This window comes from Hypanus sabinus, chromosome 10 (genome assembly GCF_030144855.1).
Source record: "Hypanus sabinus isolate sHypSab1 chromosome 10, sHypSab1.hap1, whole genome shotgun sequence".
Taxonomy (NCBI): domain Eukaryota; kingdom Metazoa; phylum Chordata; class Chondrichthyes; order Myliobatiformes; family Dasyatidae; genus Hypanus; species Hypanus sabinus.
This window is the reverse complement of record NC_082715.1, coordinates 156,309,665-156,323,513: the sequence shown is the minus strand read 5'-3', so window position 1 is coordinate 156,323,513 and position 13,849 is coordinate 156,309,665. Positions and strand designations below refer to the sequence as shown.

At 48.6% G+C, this 13,849-nt stretch overlaps 2 protein-coding genes across 2 annotated transcripts in view; both read left to right on the top strand.

Moving 5' to 3' along the window:
- The window catches only part of LOC132401380 (glutathione hydrolase 1 proenzyme-like), a 360,589-nt gene that overhangs the window by 209 nt on the left and 346,531 nt on the right, over positions 1–13,849 (top strand). The window lies entirely within an intron of this gene.
- On the top strand, positions 5,894–12,185 carry LOC132400392 (uncharacterized). Its single transcript, XM_059981336.1, has 2 exons — positions 5,894–9,733; positions 10,344–12,185. The coding sequence occupies exons 1-2, from the start codon at positions 6,692–6,694 to the stop codon at positions 10,425–10,427; spliced, it is 3,126 nt and encodes a 1,041-aa protein (XP_059837319.1). The 5' UTR covers positions 5,894–6,691; the 3' UTR covers positions 10,428–12,185.

Genomic DNA, 13,849 nt, shown 5'->3' with positions numbered 1-13,849 from the left:
AGTCTAGAGACAGATTCCTCTGGATGGAACCTTGGGGAGGCTGTGCCACACCAGTGTAGATGATGTGCTTAGGACCGTAGATCCATCACCGTCGTGGCACAAGTTAACCACAATGTTCCCCTGCTCTCTGCAGTTTCAATGAGTGAGAGGTGGCTATTATGAAATAAGGGCAATTGTTAGAGTGAACACTAGCAGGACTTTTCCCCATCAAGTTGGGTGAGACTGGAACTAGGTTCAGAGTGAAAGGTGAAATATTTCAGGAGAATCTGAAATGAATTATGCCACTCTGAGAGGGGTGCGAATGTGGGACGAGTTCCTGGTGGAAGTGGTCGGTGCAGGTTCAGTTGTAACACTGGATAGGATAGGATAGTGTCAGAAACACACTGAGTCTCAGCAATTTGCAGAACGGTAAACTTTATTTTTCGAGTCTGCAGAGTCGGACCCAACCAGCTCCTGCTAGATTGAGTGCCGAATTACACTTTGCACAGTTTTTTATACCCTACTTGTTTATGACTTTGTGAGTTGCACCCGTGTGCTGTGCAGACATTCTTCCTTAATCTCATTACAAAATTACAAATGTGATTACCCTTTGGCCCACTTATCAGCCTCAGCACATTAACACCGTTATTGTTCAACCGTTAAGCATGTCTTCCCGTTACCCGTATCGCTTCTTTAATCAGCAAGCTATTGTTTCATCCTGATTTTGCAAATTGGTTTATACGTTGCCCTGCAAGTTGCTTTGCACGTTCTTTCTGTGTCAGCACATTCTAAATGGACTCCTTAAGAATCATTTCTCTCAATCCACCCTTTTTCTTTTTAGAATGTGCTATCAGTTGGGCTTTTGCCACGGGTTTACATAGGCTTCTTCCTCTAGCTCTATTTCCCTTTGTAGGAGTACCTGAACAGGATCAGCTGGGGCCCCTGGTTGCATGACTTGTCTTGCCACCCGAGCTACTAGCTCCCGCAAGCAGGGGATCAGACATGGTAGCAGAAGGAGGACCATCAATCCCCCTCCTATAACCCCTAAAGCGGTTCGCCACCAGCCTCCTTTCAACCATCTGTCCAGCCAGTCCCAATACCCCAGCGGCTTCAAGGTCTGTACCGGCACGTGGGCCAGTTTCCTTATTTTATCTGATATTTTTTGAACCACCTTTCCGTTGTCATCTATCTTTAAGCAGCAGTTGGTTAGATTAAACTTTCCACATACTCCTCCTTTTTGTTGTAGTCATAACATTTCTCGTTTACATGCGAGTGTGATACAAAGGACCCCGGAAAAACAGTCTTGCCCACCCTTACCGTCGTCCTGCACTTATCACATCCCCCTTCAGCGCTTCTCAACAATAGCAGTATATACATTACAGTCCCAAAGTTCATTCTGTCCGTCTTTTGAGCTTTAGCACCATCGGGTCTTCTCCCTGGACGCAAGTCCATTCTGCACCTTCTCCGGGCTGTACGGGTCCCTTGATTCTCGCGGCGTGGGTCCACCCTTTTTCTTTTGTCCTTACTGCGGCTTCGGTGGTCAGTAGCACCTGGAATGGGCCTTCCCACTGCGGCTGTAACTTCTCTGGCTTCCAAGTCTTAATCAGGACCCAGTCACCGGGCTGAGTTCGGTGGAGTGCGAAGTCCAGAGGTGGGGTTTGTGCGAGTAACCCCTTCCTGCGCAATTCTGCAAAAGAACGAGACAGTGCCTGTAAATAGTCCCTTACAAAGACATCTCCCCCTTGCAGAGAAGGATAGCCCTCCACCTTGTTCCAATATGGAAGGCCAAACAACATTTCATAAGGGGATACTCCTATATCTTTTCGAGGAGCCGTGCGGATTCTTAGTAGGGCCAGGGGTAGACACTTGGTCCAGGGTAGCTTGGTTTCCATCATTAGTTTTGTCAATTGCGTCTTCAAAGTACTGTTCATCCTCTCAACTCTTCCTGAGCTCTGAGGGTGCCAGGGGGTGTGCAGCTTCCACTGGATTCCTAAGGCGTCACAGATTAGCTGGTGTGTTTTTGAGGCAAAGTGTGTTCCCCTATCTGAATCAATAGACCCCATTATTCCATATCTCGGGACTATATTTTCTAATAGGATCCGTGCCACTGTAGGGGCGTCCGCTTTAGTGGTTGGGAATGCTTCCACCCACCCAGTGAAGTGATCCACAATTACTAACAGGTACTTCCATCTCTGAACTTGTGGTAGTTCCGTAAAGTCTATTTGGATCCGATGGAGCGGTCGGACGGCTAGTGTTTGTCCCCCCTTATGGGTGGCACGCATCATTTTCTTGTTTACCTTTTGGCAGATGTAACAGCCCCACACCTCCTGTTGAGCTAGTGTGAATATCCCTTTACAAACATAGTCCCTTAGGATAGTGTCGCACATAGCTTGCACTCCCCAATGGCTTTGTTGGTGTAGTTGTTGCAGTATATGACGAGTTACTTCCTTATTCAGTACTTGCCGTCCGTCGGGGGTCTTCCACTCGCCTTCTGATGTTTATCGGGCTCCCAGCTGGCTCATAGCGTCTATTTCTACTTGGGTGAAGACTGGTAGTTTGTTAAGCCCTTCCCTTATTGGTATCAGGGTTAGAAGTCGGACCGTTTTTTCCATTGCTGCCCGCTTGGCTTCTTCATCTGCAAGCCGGTTTCCTATTGCTTCCGGGGCTGTTCCTCGTTGATGTCCTGGAACGTGAACCACTGCAATTTCTTGAGGTAATGTTAGAGCTTCCAGAGTCATGCTTATCATTTGTTCGTGAGCTAATTCCCTTCCTCTGGCTGTTATCAACCCCCGTTCTTTCCAAATCTTTCCGAAGGTGTGTACCACTCCATAGGCATACTTAGAATCGGTGTATATAGTGCCTATTTTGTTTCTTAACAGTTGCAGTCCCCTCTGCAAGGCATATAGTTCACAAGACTGGGCTGACCAATTACCTGGGAGCCGGCCGGACTCCACCGTCTCCCTAGTCCTCCCGTGTATAATAGCATATCCACTGTGTCGTACCCCATTGATGCATCTGGAGGAGCCGTCGATATATAGTTCCTCGCCTTCAATTAGGGGAACTTCTTGTAGATCTTCCCTACTTTTTGTCTGAAGGTCTGTTAGCTCCACGCAGTTATGCTCGGTTTCCTCCCCTGTTGATTCCCCGTATAAGAACTGTGCCGGGTTACAACTATTGTTCTTTTCAAAGCTTAAATCATCCCCGACCATCAGAATGGTTTCGTATTTCAGTATGCGAGAGTCCGTCAACCACCGCTGAGCTTTTTGGGCTAAGAGGGTGCTAACGGAGTGCTGGGTATACACCGTCATTCTTCCCCCAAAGGTTAATTTCCGTGCTTCTTCTACTAGTACGGCTGCTGCCGCTACGGCTTGTGTGCACGTCGGCCATCCCCGGGATACCGGGTCTAAAATTTTTGATAAAAAGGCCACAGGTTGCCGCTTTCCTCCTTTTTCTTGGGTTAGTACTCCTAACGCAGTTCCTTCATTGTTTGTTGCATACAGCTGAAAGGGCTTTTCCAGTGCTGGCAGTGTTAATACCGGGGCCCGAATTAGTTGCCCTTTTATTTTCCTGAACTTCTGTTCTTCTTCTTCGGTCCAGCTGATTATTCCCCGGTCTTCCTTTGCCAATTTGTCGTACATAAACTTCACCAGGGAGGTATAATTCTCTATCCAAATCCGGCAATAGCCCACTAAGCCCAGAAATTGTCTTATTTCCTTCTTTGTCCTGGGAAGCGGTATTTTAGTTATTCCCGCTATTCTTTCTGGGGTTATTTGGCGGTGCCCTTTACTGACTCTGTGTCCGAGATATGTTATTTCCTTCTCGACAAATTGCAGTTTCTTCTTGGGCACCCGCAATCCTTTTTTCTCCTAGGTAATTCAGGAGTCTTATAGTATCGTCTCGCACTACCTCCTCTGGTGGTCCCGATAGTAGTAGGTCATCGACATACTGTAATAGTTGGTTCTTTTCGGTACAATGGAATCCAGCCAATACTTGCTCCAGTACCTGTTCGAATAGGTTTGGGGACTCCGTGAACCCTTGGGGCAAGACGGTCCACCGGAGTTGCTTCTTCCGCCCAGTGAAGGGATTTTCCCATTCAAATGCGAACATATCTCGGCTACCTTCCTCCAACGGGCAACTCCAAAAGGCATCTTTTAGATCTATCACACTGAACCATTCATGTTCAGGAGGTATTTTGCTCATTAATGTATAGGGGTTAGGCACTACCGGGTATCGTGTTTGGACTACCGCATTTAAGCCTCTCAGATCTTGAACCATTCGATACGTGCCGTCGGGCTTTCCGACCGGTAGGATGGGGGTATTAAAGGGTGACATACATTCTTCCAGGAGTCCATCTGATACTAATGTCTCAATTACAGGTTGTAATCCCCTCCTCCCTTCCATGGCAATGGGATATTGCCGTCTTCTCTCTTCTGCTTGTTTGTCCCACTGTGGGTCGTTTACTGGAAATTTCCGGTCCCCCGGTAACTCATTCGGCTGTTCCCTTCCCCAAATTGATATTGCAGCTTGTCGTATCATTTGCCTCTCTTGTGCAGAAAATAGCGTTCCCATAATCGCATGCATTTCTTCCCAAGTGTAAACATTAGGTCCTAAGAATTGATCCAACTGTTCTGCCAGTCCCATCGGATCTTCTAATAAAGTTTTCATATCTTTCTTAAATCCTCGTACTTCGGTACTTGTCAGAGGGACGTTTACAAATCCTGTTCCTCCCCGTTCTCCTCCCATTGGAACCTCTCGAAGGGGACACAGCTGTACCTCTTCCTTTTTTAATTCGTCTTTCTTTTTCTTATCTGCTCCTGTCACACTCCTTGTTTCGATCCTTGCTTTTGCTTTTTCCCTAACATCCCTCTCTTCCCTCTTCGGGTCTATTTCTTCTGTTTTTTTCACTTTCTTCACGTCCTCCCTCTGCTCCCGCAAGGGGCGCAGAAGGCTGGACATAGGGAGGGGGTAAATGATCGAGTGGGTCCCACTTCCGCTCCCCTTTAATGCCCAATTTAAAACTCTTTGTTGTTACTCCTGGCCAGGGAGCCCAACAAAAAGCATAAGCAATTTCTTCCGGTTTTACATTTGGTTTTGAATTAACGTAAATGTTTAAGGCTTGTCGGACCCAATCCTCCTCAGACCCAAGCCGCGGCCACCAGACCGCAGGTTTTTCTATCGGCTGTTTCGACCAAATTAAACAGTACTGTATCATTTTTTTCTTTTGTTTCTCTTTTAGTCTTCCACATCCCCAATTCTCAAACATTCTACCGAGGGGGCTATCAGGAGGAACCCCCGGGTATGGTCCCGGTCTCTCCGTTTCCTCTTCCTTTTTAGAGCCACCCCCTCCCATCTTATTCCGCTCTTACTTAATCCCGCACCCTTCTACTGCAACAGTAGGCACTTTACCCGGTGCGTCCCAAGGACTTTTATCAGGAGGACCCCCGGGTAGCGATCCCGGTCTTCTCCGTCCTTACTTATTCCCGCACCCTTCTACTATAATAGTAGGCACTTACCCGGTGCGTCCTGGGGACTTCCAGTACCAGGTACTGTCCCCTTCTCCCCGTTTACCGCTCTGCGCTGTCCGGATATCACTCGCTCAAGCCGCGTTGGAGCGACGAGCAAGGAGTCAGGGACCGCCAAACTCGGCGGGGTGCACCGTCTCCGATGTCCTTCCTCGTGTCCACCGCGGCCGGAGTGTGGATCCCGGACGAGCCCCCACGTTGTCAGAAACACACTGAGTCTCAGCAATTTGCAGAACGGTAAACTTTATTTTTCGAGTCTGCAGAGTCGGACCCAACCAACTCCTGCTAGATTGAGTGCCGAATTACACATTGCACAGTTTTTTATACCCTACTTGTTTACGACTTTGTGAGTTGCACCCGTGTGATGTGCAGACATTCTTCCTTAATCTCTGAGAGAAATGATTCTTAAGGAGTCCATTTAGAATGTGCTGACACAGAAAGAACGTGCAAAGCAACTTGCAGGGCAACGTATAAACCAATTTGCAAAATCAGGATGAAACAATAGCTTGCTGATTAAAGAAGCGATACGGGTAACGGGAAGACATGCTTAACGGTTGAACAATAACGGTGTTAATGCGCTGAGGCTGATAAGTGGGCCAAAGGGTAATCACATTTGTAATTTTGTAATGAGATTAAGGAAGAATGTCTGCACCTCACATGGGTGCAACTCACAAAGTCGTAAACAAGTAGGGTATAAAAAACTGTGCAAAGTGTAATTCGGCACTCAATCTAGCAGGAGCTGGTTGGGTCCAACTCTGCAGACTCGAAAAATAAAGTTTACCGTTCTGCAAATTGCTGAGACTCAGTGTGTTTCTGACAACGTGGGGGCTCGTCCGGGATCCACACTCCGGCCGCGGTGGACACGAGGAAGGACATCGGAGACGGTGCACCCCGCCGAGTTTGGCGGTCCCTGACTCCTTGCTCGTCGCTCCAACGCGGCTTGAGCGAGTGATATCCGGACAGCGCAGAGCGGTAAACGGGGAGAAGGGGACAGTACCTGGTACTGGAAGTCCCCAGGACGCACCGGGTAAGTGCCTACTATTATAGTAGAAGGGTGCGGGAATAAGTAAGGACGGAGAAGACCGGGATCGCTACCCGGGGGTCCTCCTGATAAAAGTCCTTGGGACGCACCGGGTAAAGTGCCTACTGTTGCAGTAGAAGGGTGCGGGATTAAGTAAGAGCGGAATAAGATGGGAGGGGGTGGCTCTAAAAAGGAAGAGGAAACGGAGAGACCGGGACCATACCCGGGGGTTCCTCCTGATAGCCCCCTCGGTAGAATGTTTGAGAATTGGGGATGTGGAAGACTAAAAGAGAAACAAAAGAAAAAAATGATACAGTACTGTTTAATTTGGTCGAAACAGCCGATAGAAAAACCTGCGGTCTGGTGGCCGCGGCTTGGGTCTGAGGAGGATTGGGTACGACAAGCCTTAAACATTTACGTTAATTCAAAACCAAATGTAAAACCGGAAGAAATTGCTTATGCTTTTTGTTGGGCTCCCTGGCCAGGAGTAACAACAAAGAGTTTTAAATTGGGCATTAAAGGGGAGCGGAAGTGGGACCCACTCGATCATTTACCCCCTCCCTATGTCCAGCCTTCTGCGCCAATTGCGGGAGCAGAGGGAGGACGTGAAGAAAGTGAAAAAACAGAAGAAATAGACCCGGAGAGGGATGTTAGGGAAAAAGCAAAAGCAAGGATCGAAACAAGGAGTGTGACAGGAGCAGATAAGAAAAAGAAAGACGAATTAAAAAAGGAAGAGGTACAGCTGTGTCCCCTTCGAGAGGTTCCAATGGGAGGAGAACGGGGAGGAACAGGATTTGTAAACGTCCCTCTGACAAGTACCGAAGTACGAGGATTTAAGAAAGATATGAAAACTTTATTAGAAGATCCGATGGGACTGGCAGAACAGTTGGATCAATTCTTAGGACCTAATGTTTACACTTGGGAAGAAATGCATGCGATTATGGGAACGCTATTTTCTGCACAAGAGAGGCAAATGATACGACAAGCTGCAATATCAATTTGGGGAAGGGAACAGCCGAATGAGTTACCGGGGGACCGGAAATTTCCAGTAAACGACCCACAGTGGAACAAACAAGCAGAAGAGAGAAGACGGCAATATCCCATTGCCATGGAAGGGAGGAGCGGATTACAACCTGTAATTGAGACATTAGTATCAGATGGACTCCTGGAAGAATGTATGTCACCCTTTAATACCCCCATCCTACCGGTCCGAAAGCCCGACGGCACGTATCGAATGGTTCAAGATCTGAGAGGCTTAAATGCGGTAGTCCAAACACGATACCCGGTAGTGCCTAACCCCTATACATTAATGAGCAAAATACCTCCTGAACATGAATGGTTCAGTGTGATAGATCTAAAAGATGCCTTTTGGAGTTGCCCGTTGGAGGAAGGTAGCCGAGATATGTTCGCATTTGAATGGGAAAATCCCTTCACTGGGCGGAAGAAGCAACTCCGGTGGACCGTCTTGCCCCAAGGGTTCACGGAGTCCCCAAACCTATTCGAACAGATACTGGAGCAAGTATTGGCTGGATTCCATTGTACCGAAAAGAACCAACTATTACAGTATGTCGATGACCTACTACTATCGGGACCAGCAGAGGAGGTAGTGCGAGACGATACTATAAGACTCCTGAATTACCTAGGAGAAAAAGGATTGCGGGTGCCCAAGAAGAAACTGCAATTTGTCGAGAAGGAAACAACATATCTCGGACACAGAGTCAGTAAAGGGCACCGCCAAATAACCCCAGAAAGAATAGCGGGAATAACTAAAATACCGCTTCCCAGGACAAAGAAGGAAATAAGACAATTTCTGGGCTTAGTGGGCTATTGCCGGATTTGGATAGAGAATTATACCTCCCTGGTGAAGTTTATGTACGACAAATTGGCAAAGGAAGACCGGGGAATAATCAGCTGGACCGAAGAAGAAGAACAGAAGTTCAGGAAAATAAAAGGGCAACTAATTCGGGCCCCGGTATTAACACTGCCAGCACTGGAAAAGCCCTTTCAGCTGTATGCAACAAACAATGAAGGAACTGCGTTAGGAGTACTAACCCAAGAAAAAGGAGGAAAGCGGCAACCTGTGGCCTTTTTATCAAAAATTTTAGACCCGGTATCCCGGGGATGGCCGACGTGCACACAAGCCGTAGCGGCAGCAGCCGTACTAGTAGAAGAAGCACGGAAATTAACCTTTGGGGGAAGAATGACGGTGTATACCCAGCACTCCGTTAGCACCCTCTTAGCCCAAAAAGCTCAGCGGTGGTTGACGGACTCTCGCATACTGAAATACGAAACCATTCTGATGGTCGGGGATGATTTAAGCTTTGAAAAGAACAATAGTTGTAACCCGGCACAGTTCTTATACGGGGAATCAACAGGGGAGGAAACCGAGCATAACTGCGTGGAGCTAACAGACCTTCAGACAAAAAGTAGGGAAGATCTACAAGAAGTTCCCCTAATTGAAGGCGAGGAACTATATATCGACGGCTCCTCCAGATGCATCAATGGGGTACGACACAGTGGATATGCTATTATACACGGGAGGACTAGGGAGACGGTGGAGTCCGGCCGGCTCCCAGGTAATTGGTCAGCCCAGTCTTGTGAACTATATGCCTTGCAGAGGGGACTGCAACTGTTAAGAAACAAAATAGGCACTATATACACCGATTCTAAGTATGCCTATGGAGTGGTACACACCTTCGGAAAGATTTGGAAAGAACGGGGGTTGATAACAGCCAGAGGAAGGGAATTAGCTCACGAACAAATGATAAGCATGACTCTGGAAGCTCTAACATTACCTCAAGAAATTGCAGTGGTTCACGTTCCAGGACATCAACGAGGAACAGCCCCGGAAGCAATAGGAAACCGGCTCGCAGATGAAGAAGCCAAGCGGGCAGCAATGGAAAAAACGGTCCGACTTCTAACCCTGATACCAATAAGGGAAGGGCTTAACAAACTACCAGTCTTCACCCAAGTAGAAATAGACGCTATGAGCCAGCTGGGAGCCCGACAAATATCAGAAGGCGAGTGGAAGACCCCCGACGGACGGCAAGTACTGAATAAGGAAGTAACTCGTCATATACTGCAACAACTACACCAACAAAGCCATTGGGGAGTGCAAGCTATGTGCGACACTATCCTAAGGGACTATGTTTGTAAAGGGATATTCACACTAGCTCAACAGGAGGTGTGGGGCTGTTACATCTGCCAAAAGGTAAACAAGAAAATGATGCGTGCCACCCATAAGGGGGGACAAACACTAGCCGTCCGACCGTTCCATCGGATCCAAATAGACTTTACGGAACTACCACAAGTTCAGAGATGGAAGTACCTGTTAGTAATTGTGGATCACTTCACTGGGTGGGTGGAAGCATTCCCAACCACTAAAGCGGACGCCCCTACAGTGGCACGGATCCTATTAGAAAATATAGTCCCGAGATATGGAATAATGGGGTCTATTGATTCAGATAGGGGAACACACTTTGCCTCAAAAACACACCAGCTAATCTGTGACGCCTTAGGAATCCAGTGGAAGCTGCACACCCCCTGGCACCCTCAGAGCTCAGGAAGAGTTGAGAGGATGAACAGTACTCTGAAGACGCAATTGACAAAACTGATGATGGAAACCAAGTTACCCTGGACCAAGTGTCTACCCCTCGCCCTACTAAGAATCCGCACGGCTCCTCGAAAAGATATAGGAGTATCCCCTTATGAAATGTTGTTTGGCCTTCCATATTGGAACAAGGTGGAGGGCTATCCTTCCCTGCAAGGGGGAGATGTCTTTGTAAGGGACTATTTACAGGCACTGTCTCGTTCTTTTGCAGAATTGCGCAGGAAGGGGTTACTCGCACAAACCCCACCTCTGGACTTCGCACTCCACCGAACTCAGCCCGGTGACTGGGTCCTGATTAAGACTTGGAAGCCAGAGAAGTTACAGCCGCAGTGGGAAGGCCCATTCCAGGTGCTACTGACCACCGAAGCCGCAGTAAGGAAAAAGGAAAAAGGGTGGACCCACGCCGCGAGAATCAAGGGACCCGTACAGCCCGAAGAAGGTGCAGAATGGACTTGCGTCCAGGGAGAAGACCCGATGGTGCTAAAGCTCAAAAGACGGACAGAATGAACTTTGGGACTGTAATGTATATACTGCTATTGTTGAGAAGCGCTGAAGGGGGATGTGATAAGTGCAGGACGACGGTAAGGGTGGGCAAGACTGTTTTTCCGGGGTCCTTTGTATCACACTCGCATGTAAACGAGAAATGTTATGACTACAACAAAAAGGAGGAGTATGTGGAAAGTTTAATCTAACCAACTGCTGCTTAAAGATAGATGACAACGGAAAGGTGGTTCAAAAAATATCAGATAAAATAAGGAAACTGGCCCACGTGCCGGTACAGACCTTGAAGCCGCTGGGGTATTGGGACTGGCTGGACAGATGGTTGAAAGGAGGCTGGTGGCGAACCGCTTTAGGGGTTATAGGAGGGGGATTGATGGTCCTCCTTCTGCTACCATGTCTGATCCCCTGCTTGCGGGAGCTAGTAGCTCGGGTGGCAAGACAAGTCATGCAACCAGGGGCCCCAGCTGATCTTGTTCAGGTACTCCTACAAAGGGAAATAGAGCTAGAGGAAGAAGCCTATGTAAACCCGTGGCAAAAGCCCAACTGATAGCACATTCTAAAAAGAAAAAGGGTGGATTGAGAGAAATGATTCTTAAGGAGTCCATTTAGAATGTGCTGACACAGAAAGAACGTGCAAAGCAACTTGCAGGGCAACGTATAAACCAATTTGCAAAATCAGGATGAAACAATAGCTTGCTGATTAAAGAAGCGATACGGGTAACGGGAAGACATGCTTAACGGTTGAACAATAACGGTGTTAATGTGCTGAGGCTGATAAGTGGGCCAAAGGGTAATCACATTTGTAATTTTGTAATGAGATTAAGGAAGAATGTCTGCACAGCACACGGGTGCAACTCACAAAGTCATAAACAAGTAGGGTATAAAAAACTGTGCAAAGTGTAATTCGGCACTCAATCTAGCAGGAGCTGGTTGGGTCCGACTCTGCAGACTCGAAAAATAAAGTTTACCGTTCTGCAAATTGCTGAGACTCAGTGTGTTTCTGACACTATCCTATCCTATCCAGTGTTACAACTGAACCTGCACCGACCACTTCCACCAGGAACTCGTCCCACATTCGCACCCCTCTCCGAGCGGCATAATTCATTTCAGATTCTCCTGAAATATTTCACCTTTCACTCTGAACCTAGTTCCAGTCTCACCCAACTTGATGGGGAAAAGTCCTGCTAGTGTTCACTCTAACAATTGCCCTTATTTCATAATAGCCACCTCTCACTCATTGAAACTGCAGAGAGCAGGGGAACATTGTGGTTAACTTGTGCCACGACGGTGATGGATCTACGGTCCTAAGCACATCATCTACACTGGTGTGGCACAGCCTCCCCAAGGTTCCATCCAGAGGAATCTGTCTCTAGACTTCGTACAACACAGGAACAGGCACTCTTGCCAACACATTGTCCAACCGTTACAGCTACCAGCAGCCTCGCTGATAGAGCACAGACTAGTCTCATACACAGGCCAGGGCTGTACCTGTTGATTATACAAAAGCCAACACAGTAAATATTGATGAATACACAGACCTGTGGGACCACAATTCTGGACTTACTCACCTCAGACCTCCAGAACACTCAGCTATTGCTCTGAAAATGAAAGTATAGCTGTTCAAGCCCGAAGTCCTGACCGGATGTGTAAATGATAAACAATCTGCAGTCAGGAAGAGAATAATTAGCAACAGTTCCCTGAATTACTGCTGGAGATTGTGAACAGGGTTGAGCTTAAACCACACCCTGGAACAGTTGTTGCTGAGCTGGAAATGGTGTGTATTGCTGACACAGTTACCCACTGCATGTAGAGCAGTGGATGGCAGGATCCATACTCTGCGGTTTACCCTGTTCCCACTCCGCGGTTCACCCCGGTCCCATTCCCCACTCCGCGGTTTACCCCAGGCCCACTCCTCTCTCCGCGATTTACCCCAGTCCCACTCCCCACTCCGCGGTTCACCCCGGTCCCATTCCCCACTCCGCAATTTACCCCAGTCCCACTCCCTACTCTACGGTTTACCCCGGTCCCATTCCCCACTCCGTGGTTTACCCGGTCCCACTCCCCACTCCACGATTTACCCTGTTCCCACTCCCCACTCCATGGTTTACCCCAGTCCCACTCCCCACTCCGCGGTTTACCCCGTTCGCACTCCCCACTCCGCGGTTTATCCCGGTCCCACTCCCCACTCAAGTCAACTCACTTCTTATTGTCATTTCGACCATTACTGCTGGTACAGTGCACAGTGAAAATGAGACAATATTTTTTCAGGACCATGGTGTTACATGTCACAGTATAAAAACTAGACTGAACTACGTAAAAACACAGAAAAAAACATACACCAGACTACAGACCTACCCAGGACTGCATAAAGTGCACAAGACAGTGCAGGCATTACAATAAATAATAAACAGTTCAGTAGGGCATGGTGTCAGTCCAGTCTCTGGGTGTTGAGGAGTCTGATGGGTTGGGGGAAGAAACTGTTACATGGTCTGGTTGTGAGAGCCCGAATGCTTCGGTGCCTTTTCCCAGACAGCAGGAGGGAGAAGAGTTTGTATGAGGGGTGTATGGGGTTCTTCATAATGCTGTTCACTTTGCGGATGCAGCGTGTAGTGTAAATGTCTGTATTGGCGGGCAGAGAGACCCCGATGATCTTCTCAGCTGACCTCACTATCTGCTGCAGGGTCTTGCGATTCGAGATGGTGCAATTTCCGAACCAGGCAGTGATGCAGCTGCTCAGGATGCTCTCAGTACAACCCCTGTAGAATGTGGTGAGGATGGGGGGGTGGTGCGAGACGGACTCCGTGGTTTGCCCCACTGCCACTGCCCACTCTGGTCCCAGGCCACACTCTGCGGTTTACCCCGGACAGCTGCCACTCAGTCAAGCAGTGCCTGGTGTTTGAGTGAACGCTCAGCGTCCACAACACATCTTTGTCTGTCGGTGACTCCGGGTCTGCCTGGCTGACCTGACTGGGCCGACAATGTCTGGGCTTCTCCGGGGCCGACACTGTCTGGGCTTCAACCGGGGCCGACGGTGTCTGGGCTTCCCCGGGGCCGACAATGTCTGGGCTTCCCCGGGGCCGACACTGTCTGGGATTCCCTGGGGCCGACAATGTCTGGGCTTCTCCGGGGCCGACACTGTCTGGGCTTCCCCGGGGCCGACGGTGTCTGGGCTTCCCCGGGGCCGACACTGTCTGGGATTCACTGGGGCCGACAATG